Raw genomic sequence first — 18,762 nt, 5'->3', positions numbered from 1 at the left:
TTCTCCCCGTGCAGAACGGAGAAAATACAGCATTTCCTTTCTGCCCATTCAGTGAAAACTGCATCACACTCTCATCGATTCCCTCTTTTACTTCTCTTCCCTGGTGTTCTAACACTGCAACCCCCACTGCCCCACAACTGCCACCAAGAACTATATGTCTGTCTTGTTATCCAGACTATGTGATACCCCTTACGTATATCCATGCATTGGGTCTGCTACTGCATCCAGCACACAATGCTCAGTCATTCCTTCAAAGTCCTCCATGGCCAAATTAAATTAAATTAAAAGTCCCCCATGGCGCCTCTCTCTCTCTCTCTCTCTCTCTCTCTCTCTCTCTCTCTCTCTCTCTCTCTCTTTCATTTCTCGGCCCACATATCCTGATATATCCCTGCCTCTGCCTGTGACCATTACTCTTTCAGCTCCTTCTCAGCTATCTGAAGTAAGGCTGAGGGAAAACCTCTTTCTCTGGCACTCTATCTCTGTTATGACCATGATGGCTACTAGTCCCAATGGCTATGCTGTTGCCTCCACAGGTAGGGAGCGGGTGGCGCTGTTGTCTAAACCACTGAGCCTTTTTGGCTTGCTGATCAGAAGATTGGCAGTTTGAATCCGCCCGACGGGTGAGCTCCCATTGGTCTGTCCCAGCTTCTGCCAACCTAGCTGTTCGAAAGCACACCAGTGCAAGTAGATAAATAGGTACTGCTGCGGCAAGAAGGTAAACAGTGTTTCTGTGTGCTCTGGCTTCCGTCCGGTGTCCTGTTGTGCCAGAAGCAGTTTAGTCATGCTGGCCACATGACCTAGAAATCTGTCTGTAGACAAACGCCGGTTCCCTCGGCCTGAAGCGAGATAACCCACACCTCATAGTTACCTTTGACTAGACTTAACCATCTAGGGGTTCTTTACCTTTTTTACCTCACCCCCCTGCCTCCACAGAAGGGGACAGTAATGTTTCTGAATACCAGCTACTGGAGGTCACAGGAAGAGAGAGTGCGCTCCCATGCTTGGGCCTTTTTGAGGGTTTCCCACAGACATCTGGTTAGCAACTGTGAGAACAGGGTGCTGGACTAGATTGGCCATAAGAGTCAGCTACTAGGGGCCAAGGTCCCTTTGGCCCCTCCGATGAAATATTTGAGAGGGCCAGGCCTCCCCCAAAGTTGATGGGCATTGCCATTCAAATGGTCTGTGGGGCTTTCCTGGGCCCCCACAATATTTTATTCAAGTTGGCGCCACTGAAATGGGCCATTGTTCTCGTTCTCTCTCACCCACACCCACACAAACACAAAACACCCCAACAGAGGACCATTGATTTCACCACAAAGATAGAGGGGAAATTGGCAATTTTTGAATGTGTGTGTGAATTCTCTGAACTATGGTGAGTGGGCAGGCTTAAAGACAAAGTTGCCAAGCATTTTTTTTAATAGGAAAAAACTGCTGCCATTTCAAGTACAGTGGTACCTCAGGTTAAGAACTTTATTCGTTCTGGAGGTCATTCTTAACCTGAAACTGTTCTTAACCTGAGGTACCACATTAGCCAATGGGGCCTCCTGCTGCCGTCGTGCCACCGTGGCGCGATTTCTGTTCTCATCCTGAAGCAAAGTTCTTAACCCGAGGTACTATTTCTGGGTTAGCGGAATCTGTAACCTGAAGCGTCTGCAACCCGAGGTACCACTGTAGAGCTAGCCTGCCCTCAGCAACCCAGCAGCATTCCTTTTTCAATTGAAGGACAATGCCCTCTGGGAACTTTTATTCTCTGAAGAAGTCAGTAAAAATTATAATTTAAAACTGATATTTTTTGCTAGGGTGGCACAGTGCTTTAATCCACTTTAATTGTGCAGGCCTAAATTTACAGCAGGTGCTTGACAGCCTGGAGTCAACCATGGTTAACATCTTCTTATGACTTTTTATCATGGTCAGTGTACTGGTTTTCGCTTGCTCATCTTACCGCTTGACTACACAGGTGTGTCTGCACATGCATTAGGGTCCTGATTTCAGCATCTTGCTATTCTCAAAAGTGATGTCCAATTGTACTTTTAATCACAGGTGTGGGGACAACTTTGTCTTTTGGAAATACAAACTTCAGCATATGGTGAGACCAGGTGGGAAAATGAAATTTGCAAATGATGGACTTTATTGTTTTGTTGCTCTTAAGCTGTGAAAGCATTGATGACCTCATTTAACTCAAGTCTGAATTCATTCAAGTAGAATTATGTAAAAGATGGTGGACAGAATGCATTGACAGGCATGCATAAATTTCTACACTCAGCATTGAAGGCTTTTGCCACAAAATACTGAGGAAACAAACAAGTCCCCAAAGAAAACAACACCAAACAGATCCAAGGAGATTCTGTATCTTCCCAGTTCTCACAAGAAGGCACCAATAAATTAGATTCTGAAGTGCTTTCATGTAGTGCTGCTATCTTCAAACACTGCAATGCCTGTGACAAACGCCTTTATTAATTACTTCATAGACTTTCAAACATTCGTGGATGTGGGGACATTTCAGTGCTGATGAACTGGCTGGTCCAGTCTCCTGAAAGGGAGCCTAGCTTTTTATTCTGCTAAACAGAACTTTTATTCCTTTGCGTTACAGAACATACAAATTGCCTTGGGATATATTTATGTGGAAGGAGAATCACAACTTATTAATAATACATTTCTGAAAATATGGATTCACTGCTTTACCCCCCACCCCCACCACCAAAAAGAAAGAAAGAGAATGTTTTATAATACAGAAATAACTTTAAGACATTGTTGGGTAACTCTTGGAACGGAACCCTGATTGTGAAAGGAAACGAACATCTAATTTAGATATTCAGAGGAAATTTTTCATGCATTCCAGCCCCTCATAAAACTCATCAGCATGTTAGTACAAATTTTTCCTAAGATACACATGTTCGTAAGCGGTTTTGCCTAGTATAATGCATTTTATGTGTTATTATTGCTAATGTATGCATTTATATGCACATTTTATCCTAGTATATGCATTTTGGTATGTATTACTTGGCTGGAGAAGCACATTGCAAAATTCAGAGAAGTGTGAATTTTGAAGGCAGGCCGTGTTTTGGTTTGGGTACTGTTTCAGAAAGTGTGGATTAAGTAGATTCTCCTTCAAATGAGAATGGAATTTGATTTCAATTTGGGAGGAATGATAGGAGCTGCCACACTCACGCACATCCATATCTGAAAACACATCCGGGCATTTGTGCATGTCTTAGAAGCAGCTTATTGCAAACGCTTTCCATTGTAAACTTGAGAATATCGCCAATATCACTATTGGCAGTACAGTGGTACCTCGGGTTACATACGCTTCAGGTTACAGACTCCGCTAACCCAGAAATAGTACCTCGGGTTAAGAACTTTGCTTCAGGATGAGAACAGAAATTGTGCGGCAGCGGCGCGGCGGCAGCAGGAGGCCCCATTAGCTAAAGTGGTGCTTCAGGTTAAGAACAGTTTCAGGTTAAGAACGGACCTCCGGAACGAATTAAGTACTTAACCAGAGGTAACATTGTAGTAGTAATAGGCAGGATTGAGCAATTGTGTCACATACAGTTTTAATGCTGCAGTAGAAAATGTGGGCTGACCAAAAATGTTGCACTTCAACTGATGCAACCGCAGAATCCACCACGGAGAGATGCAAAGTACAGGAATGAAATGGTGGCAGAACATGTTGTTTGCAAACCGTGAAAAGGGAATTTTATGTACCTCTTTACAAAGAAACCCAGGTGACTCCTGTGGGGGATGGGCTCTAGATATCCAGATGTGCTGTAATATTATGAGGCTCTCACTGTAACACAGGATCAATTTGTCACTCTGAGGACCAAGCTTTAATGATGTGATTAGCCACCAGATTGCGGTATTTTGAAAAATAAAAGAACAAGTGAGGGGGGTGGGGTTTGCCATCAGCACTGTAGCATGTTGATGGGGGGGTGGTTTAAGCCTCTCCCCACCCTCCAGCCATGATCTTGGGGAACACCGTGCTGCAATTAGCAGTAAGAAAAACCTTACCTAACGCTTAAGTGAGGGAAAGATTTTTATCAAGACTTTTGTTGAAGTGGGAAAGTTTAAACCTCTCCTCCCTGTACACTGTGGTGCTGATAATCACCTCTCACCCGTCCTTGGCATTTTATTTTCATATAAACCACAACAGGATTGCTAATTGCATGATTAACATATTGTGCAGGCAGGCCCTCAGCTGCAGGAGAAAGATGCAAGTTTGGTACTTTTCCGCACTATTGGCAGAGTACGGGCTGGGCTGAACCCCTCTATATGTTTCATCCACCTTGCACATAATTTATACTAATCCATTAAGGTGGGGTGCAGCCTGATGGTCTAATTAAACCCGGCGTGGGTCATACATTCATAGAATTGTAGAGTTGGAAGGGCTCTCGAGGGTAGTCTAGTCCATGGGCAGGCAAACTAAGGCCCGGGGGCCGGATCCGGCCCAATCACCATCTAAATCTGGCCCACGGACGGTCCAGGAATCAGCATGTTTTTACATGAGTAGAATGTGTCCTTTTATTTAAAATGCATCTCTGGGTTATTTGTGGGGCATAGGAATTCATTCATTGGTGTGTGTGTGTGTTTTCAAAATACAGACCCCACAAGGTCTGAGGGACAGTGGACTGGCCCCTGGCTGAAAATGTTGGCTGACCAACCCCCTGCCATGCATGAATCTTTTTGCTCAAAGTGGGGCCCGAACCCACAACCTTGAGATTAAGAGTCTCCTGCTCTACCGACTGAGCTGTCCTCCAGTTCTCCCCGAAACCATGCTCAGGTGCCCTACACCTGATGTCACAAGTGAAGTGCAGTGCATGTAGAGATGCGGCAGCTCATGTGCAATTGGTAGCCTTAAAGTATGCTGCTGGTTGTGCAGCGGCAAGAGAGGCAGGCTGTTACCATTGATGATTGACAGTTAGAATGAGCCTGTTGGGATTGACTGTGCTACTGAGTACTCCACGGAGGACTCAGCCAACCCCTGTCCAAAGCAGGACATGAGGACCTCCGGCAGGCTTGAATTCACCCCACAACTCCAGGACTCACTTGCCTTGGGGTTTTCTTTTGCAATGTGGTTTGTCATCCTATCCAAGAAAAAATGATCACCTGGTGTCATATTGAAGCCAGGTGATTGACAGGTGGCCAACATCCCACAATCCTGTCAAAGTGGCCACTGGGGTTGCCAGAACTCAGGATGCTGTCTGCCGGTTGGATCCACAACAAGCCTAATCCGGTGGGAGAATTGGAATTTTAATTGCATATAAATTATTCCAGTGCAATGTGTTTTTTTCTTATTTGAAGCCTGCTGAAAGAAAAATAAGCACTTTACAATCCAGGGATATTTGGAGATTCCATTCTTTACAGCCTAGCTGGGGTTTTTTTCCCCAGCTGATGAGCAGAAGGCAACATTTTTATTTTTAAAGTATTTTTACCCCTCTCTTCAGTTGGAAAAAAGGTTCCCATAGCACAGTGGCTTAGAAATATCAGTAATATGACAGTCCTTGACCTCGGACTCACAGTCTAAAAGACACAACAAGAGGGGAGAATAGATTAGGGGCAAAAGTCAGACATATGAACATAAGAAGAGTCTGCTGGAAAAGTCCAAAGGCCCATCTAGTCTAGTGAAAAACCAGCAAGCGTGTTTCAAACACAAGGGCATTCTCCTCTGCTTTGGTTTCCAGCAACTGATAGTCAGAAGCATTGCTGCATTGTTTTCAGTAGCCTTCAATAGTATTCCTCTCCTCCTAATGAGGAAACGTGTTTGAAATGCTATGATCCTGCTTCAGTGCAGATGGGGCCTTAATTGCTTAGGTATTATATATCTGGTTCTTCCCTAACAAAGATATACTCCGACTATAGATTTGAGAGTGGTTTTCCCCTTATGGGGACGCAGGTGGCGCTGTGGGTTAAAGCCTCAGCGCCTAGGACTTGCCGATCGAAAGGTCGGCGGTTCGAATCCCTGCGGCGGGGTGCGCTCCCGCTGCTCGGTCCCAGCGCCTGCCAACCTAGCAGTTCGAAAGCACCTCCAGGTGCAAGTAGATAAATAGGGACCGCTTACCAGCGGGAAGGTAAACGGCGTTTCCGTGTGCGGCTCTGGCTCGCCAGAGCAGCGATGTCACACTGGCCACGTGACCCGGAAGTGTCTCCGGACAGCGCTGGCCCCTGGCCTCTTAAGTGAGATGGGCGCACAACCCCAGAGTCTGTCAAGACTGGCCCGTACGGGCAGGGGTACCTTTACCTTTACCTTTCCCCTTATGGGCCAACATTATTATCTTTCCTTTGAGCCTTTTCTTGGGCTCTACTGTTAAAAAAAAAAAGATGAAAATACTGATTATGGGATGTTGCTGGTGGTGAGTGGGTGGAATCTAACAGTCCTGTCAATCTGTGTTTGCCAGTTATCGGTTGTTGGTAATGCTTAAAAGCAGAAATCTGCTTGTGTAATGCTTGGGAGCAGCTGGGTGGGAGTGTTTTTACAAAAGCCACCAGAGTGTTTTCACAAAACAAAGGCTATATCGGTTTTGGTTTAACTTGGGAGCACTTTAGGAGAAGTTATTTTTGATTCCCGTCAGCTTTTGTGCCGCAGAGTGGAACCCCGACCTGATTTCGCTCCGTCTTTTATGCAAGCCTCGTTTCCCTCTCCAGCTGCCACTAATGCTCTGCGGCGATGAGCGAAAGGTTAATGTGCTGCAAAAGTAACTGTGATAATCCTGGGCTGTAATTTACCCTATTTACTGTATCAATACGAATTAATACTCAGATGAGTTAAACAGAACAGGAAATGACTGGATGAGCAGCATATATTTCTCTCTCTGTGTGTGTCTCTCGTCTCTCCTTCCCTCCCATCAACAGACCCTCGTTTAATTAGCAGCTGTAGGAGGTGCTTCCCTTTTGCCATTTTGTGCAAACCTTGATTTTTTATTATTTTTTTAAAAAGCTTTAGAGAGCAGTGATTCAGGAGGTAAAAACAGCAGGACTTTGGGTGTTATTTATAAACTCTGTGCCGGAAACTATTTCAAGGTCTGCAGCAGGGTAACTCAAGCACCATTTACTTTACCCAGTAATTTCAAGCGCAGAGGCTCAGTGACAGAGCTAATGGCACCGTTGCCCCACTGGAACCACATTAACTTCTTGATCATTTTGGCTCAAATTGACAAAAAAAACCCCAAAATGAAACAAAAATTCTAAGTGTTGTCTGCCGCCAAAGGCACCAATTGGCTCACTTAATCCTGCGGAATGGTGCTAGCTTTAGATGTTGCGGTATCTGAAGCGAAAAATTGAAATGACACACACATTCCACACACATTTGCCCTTAAAAAATAATAATTGGTGGTGAGCCATAACTCTTCCAATAAATAAATAAATAAATAAATAAATAAATAAATAAATAAGCAAGCAAGCAAGCCACTTTTCCAGGTCTCTGTCCAACTAAGGGATATTCTAAGGAGATCTGCCAAAATTAAGTCCATTAGGTGGTTTCAATTCAGACCTACTCAGAGTAGACCCATTGAAATTAATGGCTCTAAGTTAGGATATGGCCACACTCTTGTTTTTCTGAGCACCAACTGCATTTCTAGTGCTGAGTTTTTACTCCCTGTTCATGTGATGTTATCCAAAAAGCATACGTATCCTGTACTTTGTTATGAAATACTACTACAGTCAAACCTCAGTTGTCAAACATAATCCATTCTGGAAGACCGTTCGACTTCCGAAATGTTCAACAACTGAAAACTGAAAGCAGAAGCCTCAATACAATAGGGAAACTCAAAACGGAAGTCGCATAGCACGTTCAGATTCCAAAAATCGTTCAAAAACTGGAGCAGTTACTTCTAGGTTTTTTGGCATTTGGGAGCCGAAACATTCCAAAACAGAGGTGTTGGGGAACTGAGGTTTGACTGTATTTGATGCCTTGTTTCTCCAACCAGCTTCACATCTGTGAGAGTCCTTAAACCATTCCTAATTCATCTCTAGCCAAGGTGTGAACACCTTCGCACAGAGTAAAGGCATCCCAGCCAGGGGAAGTTGGGCAGCTACTGACAAGACAAGATTTCCTTGCTATCTTGTGGCCCCAACTCCTTGGAACCTCTTATTGCAAAGAGTTAAAAGGAATTTGAGAGATGGAGGCAGATAGAGGGACGGGTGGGGGTAGGGTTCACAAAATGATCCACTGGTCCAATTATTCTTGGCCTTTCTCTAATTAGTATGGTAGTTTAGCTAGATGTGCTCAAAGATAAATGCCAAGCACTTTATAGCTCTCTGCCCTGCTGGAATGCTATTGATGGAGATGGAGTATAAGGAGTTCAGAGTAAGCCAAGTAGGGAATACTCTGTACAACCTGTGGGTCTCGTGAAGCAATGACTTTTTTTGAATACAAGCAAGTTTCTACTTCATTAGGGGTGCAAGAGAAATTCAACTGAGTGTGTTTATTTTGTCAAATTCACCTTATCCTAAACAATATGAGAACATTATCTGATTGGAGAACTGCCTCACAAAATTCTGATAAGTGAAAATAAAAACAGATACTTGACATGCCATAGAATGATGAAATTGGAGAATTGTAGAGTTGAAAGGGACCCTAAGGATTACGGTATGTAGTCCAACCCCCTGCAATGCAGGAATATGCAGTTGTCCCATACAGGGATCGAACCTGCAACCTTGGCATTATCAGCACAACACACTAACCAACACAGCTATCCTAGAAGGATATGAATATGCACTTCCCTGGAGATCCAGAGTGCACTTGTTTGTTATACTTAAAACTTGCTCTTCATTGCAGATGCCCTTTGCTTCATTGAGATGATGAAGCTTTGATTTATTAATGGATGCTCTGTATCTCTCCTCTCTAGGGTGTGTGTGTGTGTGTGTGTGTGTGTGTGTGTGTGTCATTCCATGCCTAGCCTACTAATCCTGTGCTTGTAGTGCTGCCTTAAAATGTAAGTGCAAAACAATGATGAGAAAGGGCAAGCCAGTTCTTTTGCACTTTAAAAAGGGCTCCTAAATATATCCTTTAGAGTAGAGTTGTCAATGACTGTTCCCTTTAAAGTGGAGGGGGCGTATTGTATACCTTGCTTTGTAACTAAAAAAAGAAAGAGCACTCTCCTCCAACTTCACAAACCTAGTGGGCACCCTCTGGCCTCTGCCATCAATGGTGGGAGCAAGGGCCTCTGGAAAGCTGTTCCCTTGCCTACGACAATGAATATCAGGGCAGCCTATGGCCATCCACTGGCTAGGTTAAGAGCAGCAGCGTCAATGTTTGCTTTCCTCTACCCTCCCCAATCAATTTTCCTTTTGCATTGTGTCTATTCAATTGTGAGCCTGGGGGCAGGGACTGTCTTCTCTTTTCAATATCTGTAAAGCACTTATAATGTAATCTCCAACATGGGAATGGGTGGGCTGCAAAGGCACAGATCCACTCAGTCCCTTCACCACCAGCTCGATGGGCAGGAGGCTTGGCAGTGCTAGGAACACAGCAAGGTGATGGTGAGTGGGTGAAGCCCCCATTTCCTCTACTGCCAGTCTTCTTGGTTTCTGTGCCAGCTGCACAGGAGGGAGTTCCAGCTCCTGTTCTGTCCAGTTTCAGAATACAGTGGGCTGCTAGAGAAGGAATAGGGGCTTCTGCATTTATAACAATAATGTCTCTACTGGAAGCCTGCTTGATTTCTGCACTGGAAAGAAAGAGGAGTCTTCCCCCTCCTTCCCATGCAGCAGAAACCCAAGCGCTCCATCCTTTCCACCAGAAGCCTGCTTTGTTTCTGTACTAGGCAGGAAACAGTCGAAGCACTGCACTCCCATCAGCACTAGCGGCTGCCCCCATCAGCAATACCCAGTGCTAGCTGGGGCTGGTGGGAGCTGTACTCCAAAGCAAGTCTTTTGAAGGCTATACAGTGGTACCTCAGGTTAAGTACTTAATTCATTCTGGAGGTCCTTTCTTAACCTGAAACTGTTCTTAACCTGAGGTACCACTTTAGCTAATGGGGCCTCCCGCTACCGCCGCGCGATTTCTGTTCTTTGAAGCAAAGTTTTTAACCCAAGGTACTAATTCTGGGTTAGCAGAGTCTGTAACCTGAAGCGTCTGTAACCCGAGGTACCACTGTACTAGGTACTGGACCTAAGAGCCTGCTATATCAGGCCAATGCCCCCTCTATCCCCCTGTGGCTTCCAGCAACGGCTCTTCAGAAACATTGCTTTCTCCGACCATGGGGGCAGAGCATAGCCATCAAGGCTTGCAGCAATTAACAGACTTATCTTCCAGGATTTTGTCCCATCTTCTTTTCAAGCCATCCAAGTTGGTGTCCATCCTTGCTTCCTGCGGGAGTGAGTTCCATAGTTAAAAGTCTTGTGCGAAGAACTGCTTACTTTTATCCCACCTGAATTTTCCAGCATGAGCTTCCTGGAGAGCTTCTGTCAGTCAGTGTAGTAGACTTTCCTGAGCCAGAGGGACAAGGAATCTGAGAGCGCTTCCAGTCTGTTACCGTTATTGTCGGGTATGCAAGCACATCCTGGCATAATGAATTTGTACAATTAGACTTCATTTGGAGTTCTTGCATAACAAGCCCTGCTTCCTCAAAATACCAGACTTTCTGCAATAAGCAAGGCAATGGAAAAACACAGTAGAAAGTGTGGAATAACACTTGCCTTGAGGCACATAATCTAGCTTCTCCCAAGCAAATCAGGAAAGATGCTTGTTAAATAGCCAACGTAGTCTGATCCATAGCTGTCAACCTTCCCTTTTTTTTGCGGGAAATTCCGTAATTCCAGCGCCGTTTCTCGCTGCTTCCCGCTGCTATCCCAGATTGTTAAATATCCCATAGACTGTCCCCAGGACAGGTGAGGCCGCTGATCCCTTATTTTCGAGGCTGCTGATCCCTTATTTTCAAATCTGATAGCTAAGGTCTGATCTTCCTGCAAACAAATCAGGACAAATGCTCAATAAACAGGTTGTTTGGAAGTGCCCTGCCTTAGTATAAGGCAGCTTCCTGTATTTTGATGTTCCTATGTTTCTCCAATTCCCAGGTGCTATAAATGCTTAATAAACAATACATATTATTGTTATAAAGTATGAGGCTTGACCCTGTTTCATTCCCATGTTTGCACTTGAAGATGACTCTGACTGCTTTCCATCTGTTTGAAACTCATCTTCTGATTAAAGAGGCACTTTAAAGAGAGTCTCTTTTAATTCCCTCCCTGGCATTTCCTCCTCCTTTGAAGCTGATAAATGTCTAATTTCCCAGTCTTGCAGATGCGCTTAAGCTATGGAACCTTTAAGCTCCCATAAGGCTGTGGGGAGCTTATGCAACCTTTGGTCCTGACCACAATGTCATCCGCGAGACATGCCAAGTATTTCTTGGGTAGAAGCAAATTACGAACTGTTCTGTTTACTTATAGTAAGGAATGAATGCATTCCCCTGCCTCTTTCGGGTTCCATGAATTGAAACGTTTTTTCCCCATAGATGGAAGTATTTTGTCCAGCAATTGTATTGTATTGATGGGGAAGCCACAACATCCCCATCACAAGAATGTATGTCGGTATATGAGCCATATACTCAATTTTCGTCATAATTGTGAGAAAGACATGGAGAGTAATTTACACTATGAAAACCGCATCCTTGGAAATGATTTCAATTACTCCAGTGGGACAATTGTGAGTCGCTAGCTCTCGCATCAGGATAGACTGTGTATTTGTTGCCCAAATACGCAGTTGAAGCACTTTGAACCCAATCCATCACAGAACAGAGTGCTTCCATGCATGGAGGAAAGATCTGGTGGCAGCCCCTTGTACTTCGTGGGATATGGCTCTGGAAGATGCCCTGTCCAAGGGGGGGAGGGCGACTTTGGGGGGAGTGTAGCTGCCACATGGAGGAAGAGTTTAAAATCTTCTGTACCCAAGCAGAAGACCACCCACAGTGTTTTGCAACCCACGTCTTAATTTTTTCAGGGTATACTTTAAATCTATTAACCTATACAGCACAAAAACTTTTAATGGAGTGATCCATTACAAGAAAAAAAAGTTGAGCACATTCTTTGAATTAATTAAAGTTTAAATGTTATTTTATACACAAACATAATTATTCTTAGGAGGAGAACACCTGGCCAGCAGTTTGTTTGTGTAATTAAGCTGTGCCGTGGGTTTTCATAAAAGATGGGCTTTAAAAAGATTTTCTGCAACTGCTTGACTGAACATGTATGTGTGGAATAGCACTTTAAGCAAAGATTTCAGGAGAACTTGTACGATGGATTTGAAGCTTTATTTTGGAAGGAAACCCATGTAATCACCAGCAGCGATCAGAAAACTCTGTAGCTGGTTCCAGTGCTGATACCCGGGGCCTATGCTGCTCAACAGAGTCCAATTAAGCGCATGGATTGTATGTTGCCAACATGTGGGAGAAAATCTCCCTGCACAGATGCAAACAGGAGATGCAAGTTCATTAATCACAAATGTACTGGGCAACAAAATATGGCTGCATCCCATAATCATTGGGCTCCTCTTCCCTTCCTTGTGCAGTCAACTGAAATAGTTAGTTTAGTTCATTGGATTTACGAATGGCTCCCCACAACAGAATGCCCCAAAGCAATTTGTAAGAATAAAATACAGTGATACAGTAGATCTGTATACACTAGGGGCTGCCCCCCTCCATGCCTGCACTGCTTGCCACCCCTATCCACTCCTTTGCCAACCACCCTTTCCCCACTACTCCCCCTCTTCACCCTACAGCTGTTCCCCGATTGCTTGCCATTTGTCACGCTGCAGCTAGGGTGGCCGCTGCACTACAAAGCGTGATTACAGCCTTACAGTTTTATGTATATAGGAAGATAGACACAATGGAAAACAAAATAAGAGTCAAAACATCCAATCATCGGTGCTGCCCAGAGGCCTAGGAAAACAAAACAAAACTGCCTGGCATTGGAACAAGAAAACGCTGGTGCCAAGTGGGCCTTCTTGGGGCCTCCGCAGGCAAGGAACGACGACAGAATTCTCTCATTATCATTCATTCATTCTCATCCTCAGTCTGTTGAATGAAAAACGATGAATGGATGGAGAATATAATACTGGGGGATTTTAAGCTTTCAGGCAGGGGTGGTTAACATTTTCACAGCCCAATGGCAACAATGGTGGCCACCCTTATCAAGACCACATGCCAGTAGTGGATGTGGTCAGCTATGCACACGCATACTTCCCTCATGCAGACCATGTGCCTGTACTTGGTTTCATTGTACTCACATGTACAATGCAAAAATGCACACATACAGCACATACACAGCATGCAGGCGCATGCTATCTCTCTCATGCAAATGCACGCACAATGCATTCACAAGCATGCGCAATGGCAGCAAGTAAAACAATTTAAAATAGGAGGTTGGCATTAGGAGAACAAATTGCCCCTCCTACATTGGTCCCCTGTACCATACTCCACATTCTTCAGGAGGGTCCCCAAGACACTAGACAGGCTTTTCAGGGGCCACAGGTGGCTACAGGGGGAATTAAGAAAATTTCCTTAATTTGTCTTAGTATCCGAGCCATTATTTCGAATATGTGCATATGAAACAAAAGCAGAACCAGCCCGCCTTCTTTGCCGAAGAACCATCTCACTGATCAGAACGTAAGTAAGCATTGTGTTAGAGGCAGAATGTAAAGTGTCAAGCTTTTACTGATTTCGTGAGAAAGGCAATAAAAAGGACAGAAATTCAGTGGGGGGCTTTGCAATCTAATGTTTGTTGTATAACGTTTCATTTGTGCTACAAATAATTGAAAACAGAAGCCTTCATTTTTGCTGTCTCATTTACTCCTACAAGTTTGAGAAAACTATGGGAAGTGTATTTAATAGGGAAGTCATGAAAAACCCAGACACTTTGGCTTAAAAGTTGTTTCATGCACCATACATTGTGTGTTAGTAGCTCACCTGGATTCAGTCAAAGCCAAGGTACAAGAAAATGTCAAAATGATAAAATTCTCATAATAACAAAGTGACTTTTTCCCTCTTCACAGCTGCCAGCTTGCGTGATGATCTCACTAGGTACTTTTGGTTTCATCATTCCCAAGGGGACACAATGACAGTTCAGGATCCTATCCAGATGAATCTCTGTGCTGCTCTTTGGACTGTGGTGTCCTATGTAATTGCTGACATGGATGAGAAGATACCAATGTAATTAAAAAGAAGGAGGAGGGGAAAAATTGATCTTTTCCAGAGCAGACAAGGAATGCACGTGGCCTATTGCTGTGATGAAATCCTGTTTTTCCTTTAAAAGCTTGTATCAAAGATGTTCTTTTAATTATGCAGCCCTGCTTCAATTTCCTGATGATTGTTTCCTGCTACGTATATTAAATTCTGTGATTTTTCTAGAGCTGCTCTGCTGTGCCACTCACAGCAGCTTTCGGTAAAACAGGAGAACCCGTTACCTCCTGAGTACTTTAAATAAATGTGTTACATACAATTCCGACACACTTTCTGCTTAATATGCACTTTGGGGGGACTGAGAGAGAAGGAAGAAAAATAAAGATGTTCAAAGAATCTTGAAGAGTTCTCAGACTTGGATCTAGTTATCCGGGGGAGAGGGGGAGGGGCCAGAGGCAAAAGTGGGTGGAGCAATGGATTCAAATATACTATAGGCTAATTCCTACATGCACACCTCTCTGCCCTCCATTCAGGCCAGCAAGAGGCACGTTCAGAGTTCAAGGCCACATTCCAGCTAGGCAAGAATACTTGGGGTGTGAAGCAGGAATTCTCCTGGGGAGAAATCCTAGGGCCAGAGACAGAGAGAGAGAGGGCTGGGGGGCACATTTGGTGGTGAATACTTTGATTCAGGACTTCACACTCTGAAGATATCCCCTTGAGGCATTCTAAATGGAGATGAACATCCGAGCTCTACACACCCCTTGCTATTCCTATTGTCCTTTGTGAGTTGGTGGGCAGCCGTCTGAAGTAGAGAGCCTTCTGTACTCATGGAGATTCCTTGCAGATTTGAGGATTCAGAGTGGAACACTGATGTGGTGGAACTAGTGCATTTGTCCCCAGTAGCAGTGGGCATGGCGGGGCAGCAGTACTCACCTGACCTCCTGACACCAGAGTCACGGTTACATAAAGGGAAAAAGAAAAGTAGAGGTGGAACAGTCAGTGCAGCGTGAGCCTGCGTCATTGCATTGCTCAGACCTCCCCACCACCTCTCCTCTCTCCTTCCTGTAAGTAGCAGCAGCTAAGCTCTCTAGAGGATCCAGTGGTGTAGCGTGGGTTGCCAGTGCCCAGGGCCACACAGAGGGGGTGGGAGGGAAATGGGTGGAGTACGCATGTTCATTCAACTGCCTGACAGCATCCACATCACCCAGGAGATCACAGCCACAGAGATAAGAAAAGAAGAGTCATTCTGTTCTATGAAGAGGTCACTTCTTGGTTCACATGGAGAACCTGTTTTCAAAAGAGTCCAGCGATGAAAGCACACACCTATATTGAAGCAGTACTGGGTGTCGGCAATTTGCACCCCTAACCAATTTTGCACCCGGCGCAACTGTCCCACACACACACTTTCTGAAACTGTTTGTCCCACACATTTGCTCACTTCACTCACATTGAGAATGTTTAACGAGGGCTTAAGCATCAGAGCAAAACCTGACCCACTCACCTGTCAGCCAGTCAACAAAAGACCAATTATTTTCCTGAAGCAACTTCAGCTTATTGAAACAGGCGCAGCGTTCCCACTTGAAGCAAATCTGCAGTGTTCCAAGATGAGGGAACAGGTCAGGCGGGGAGGGAGCATGCTGGTAACTAAAAGTGGTAATTGGCTTCCCTCAGGAGCAGGTGACAATAGCAAACCCCTAAGAGAAGGAGAAGCACTTGGGTCATGCTGGAGAGAAAAGCGCTCTGCCCAGTCCATTATCAACCACTCACCCCTGCAACACAAATGACTGGAAAATACAGTAGGAAGAATGCATTAAGGTTTCAAGTTTAACTGCTAAGCAGGCTTGGGATTTGCAGCATCGAATGCCAGCCTGGCACACAGTTAGACCAGCATCTCAGCTCAACTGTTAGCCTTGTTTTATGCTAACCAAACCATGGTTTCCTGAATAATTTGCTAATGTACCCCTTGCTACTATATTGGTGGCCTTGGGTCTTGCTTATGCAGGCTTTGGATATAGCATGCTAGCTACCCTAAATGAACTGAGTTTCCTATAGCAGAGAGAGAACACTAGAAAATGGCGGGATCTGTTTAACAGCCCATTTACAAATGCACAGAACAGACAAGCACAGAGCCAGTCAATTACAGTTCTCTGCACTGACTACAGCCATTTGCTCTAAAGGGTCTTGGAACTGTTGCCAGTTCTAGGGTTGAGAGGGTCCTTAGCTGATAGGGGTGAGAGGCAGTTGCGCGACAACAGAAGCCCAAACAATGCCTGGCAATTGGATCTAGCCTTCATTAAGCTCCCCACGATGCTCCTGGGCATTATGGGAAATTTAAATGGCAGATAAGCCTAGTTGCTCATGGGCACTTGGAACATCAGGTTGGAATCTTTTGGAAGGGAGAACCAAAGCAGGTGTCAACAGTGGCCCCTGCCAACATGTTGAGGGCCTTGGCCACTCCCCAGGAATACCAGCTGTTGGGCCAGCCTCACTTGGAAAACAGAGAGTATAGACTCAGAGAAAACTGGCTTCAGAGCCACACTGACAGGGAAAGAGCGATGATCTTCATTTTAGCCAACTGGAACAACCAACTGCCCATGGTCCACCATCAATGACAAGGCTATAACTAAAGCCTAAAGAGAGTTTCAGTTTGCACAACTAAAAGGCATGTTTCACAACAGTATACACCTGATCAGGTCATATAACAAAAGTGATCTTCTACATCAGTTTCTTGCCTGCATATTAAACTGTGCCGAAGGAGAAATGGGTCGAATCAGCTTAACTTGCACATGTGCAACCAATTACACTTGTCTAAGGCACCATACTGGATTGTGGTCTGTAACTACCTTTAGTTCAAAGGCTCTTTACTTACTGTATTCTCTCTCTCCTTCTCCCCATAAAAGAATATCATTCTGTATTAGAGCTATCTGAATTTGAAACCATTTGAACACTGGCCATTTTGCATAATGATAAAATTGCATAATGGCAGGATGAGCTGTGGCCCAGGGCTGAGGGCTGCAAGAGTGAATCACATGCATCAATGGGACAGGCACTTACACAGCAGAAATCCCGGGCCGTGTATTTATTTATGCTTCATTCATAAAGATCTGAACCGCTTCCATTTACTACCAGTGAATATCAAAGTGGATCTCAACATCTATATTCGCCTCATGAAATATACATCCCCTTCAACAGTACCCAAATGACTAATTTTCTGCTCTTTATTGATTAGCATAATAAAAATCTCATGACAACACAAGATAGAAATGTTACCATTAATCGCTGGTTGAAGTGAGCAGAGTTTCCCGCATAGAAATTAACGAAGCGCACGTCTCAATTCTCTCCCATGTATTGGAGGCATTCAAGGCATTTCTTGAATCAGAAAGTGTTCCTGATGTGTTTGCAATCATTCCCTTCTAGAAGAATAAAATAAATTCCATTAAGATCGGTCGGGAACTGCTGCTGGCGAGTGGGGGGCATCCCTTGTGTTGAACGCAAATTGAACCCAGCCAGTGTCTCACTCCCAGGTTATTAAATATACATCAGCCCTGTGGAAATATTTTCCCCTATCATTAAGAACAGGGGAAAGTGCTTAAAGCAGGAGTGTTGTTAAGAGGGAGCCCAGGGGAGCTGAGTCTGAGTCTTCGTGATGGGCCCTCAATCTCCGGTCACTTCTTCCACTTTTAAAAAACTTAAGCAGGTACAGTATATATATTGTTTTTTCACTTTGTTTACAAAGTTACAAAGGCTGGCTGAGCACACAAGAAAGTGGTGGTGGGCAAATTAAAACACCAGATGGTTGGGGGTCTTACTGCACTGTGCTTTGGAGTTTCACCTCACCTAGCAAGTGGGGTCTTAACAGTGCCCAGCCCCCCTGTAAGACAAGTAATGGGGTCGTTTGATTCAGTTCACACTGGAAGGCAAACTTACTGAATTCCCACTTTCTGAATGTGGAAAATACATTTGTCCTCCAAACATTGCCTTTCTTTGAATTTTAAATGTAGTTCCTCAGTAATGTGTAAGCAAAGGCATATACAGGTATACTCGGGTAAAGTGTTCATATGAATGTACAGTAGTGCAGACCAGAGAGGAATGGCAGACCAAGTTGGTGGAATATGCAGAAATGGCGAGACTGACAGGAAGGATCAGATCAAGTATTTTTAAAAGATTGGAACAATTTCTTAATTTGTTTAAAAGACCACTGCAGACAGTTAAAATCACTGGCAGGGATACAATGACACTTGTAAAGTGAAATAAAATTTGGTAACTATGATTATATAAAAGATGCAGGAAAAATGAAAAAGAATAATTATTATTTTAAATGGAACCCGTGGAGGGAAGGAAGGAGTCTGAAAGTTCGAAAGAACCCTTTTATTGTTATGTTTTGGAATGGTTAAAGTTATTGTGTATAAATTTATGTAAAACCAATAAAAAAATTAAAAAGAAAGAAAGAATGTACATAGTGAAAACAACATAGAAAAGCACTTTATATTAGGGGAGCTGCTTTGCAAAAATGTGTAGATTTCACAAAAATGCATACAATTAAATCAGTATTGTGCTAAGCAGGTCACACAATCAACACAAGCATTCTGCTTGCCTCAAGGCACAATCTGCCCTTCCCCGCCCATGATGTTCCAAGGATTCTCTCGAAACTGCCCTTCAG

At 44.2% G+C, this 18,762-nt stretch overlaps 1 protein-coding gene across 4 annotated transcripts in view; it reads left to right on the top strand.

The window, feature by feature from the left end:
- The window catches only part of CPQ (carboxypeptidase Q), a 161,739-nt gene extending 147,312 nt beyond the window's left edge, over positions 1-14,427 (top strand). For all 4 annotated transcript variants that reach the window (XM_081919787.1, XM_081919788.1, XM_081919789.1 and 1 more), the window contains one exon: positions 13,976-14,427. In XM_081919787.1, the coding sequence (XP_081775913.1) occupies positions 13,976-14,136 (161 nt within the window). In that variant the 3' untranslated portion in view covers positions 14,137-14,427. The remainder of the gene's footprint in view (positions 1-13,975) is intronic.
- Positions 14,428-18,762: the final 4,335 nt, after the last annotated feature.

Source organism: Podarcis melisellensis, assembly GCF_964234715.1.
Source record: "Podarcis melisellensis genome assembly, chromosome: 7".
In the NCBI taxonomy this organism is placed as follows: Eukaryota; Metazoa; Chordata; class Lepidosauria; order Squamata; family Lacertidae; genus Podarcis; species Podarcis melisellensis.
Note: the sequence above shows the minus strand (reverse complement) of the source record. Positions and strands in the feature narration are given on the sequence as shown.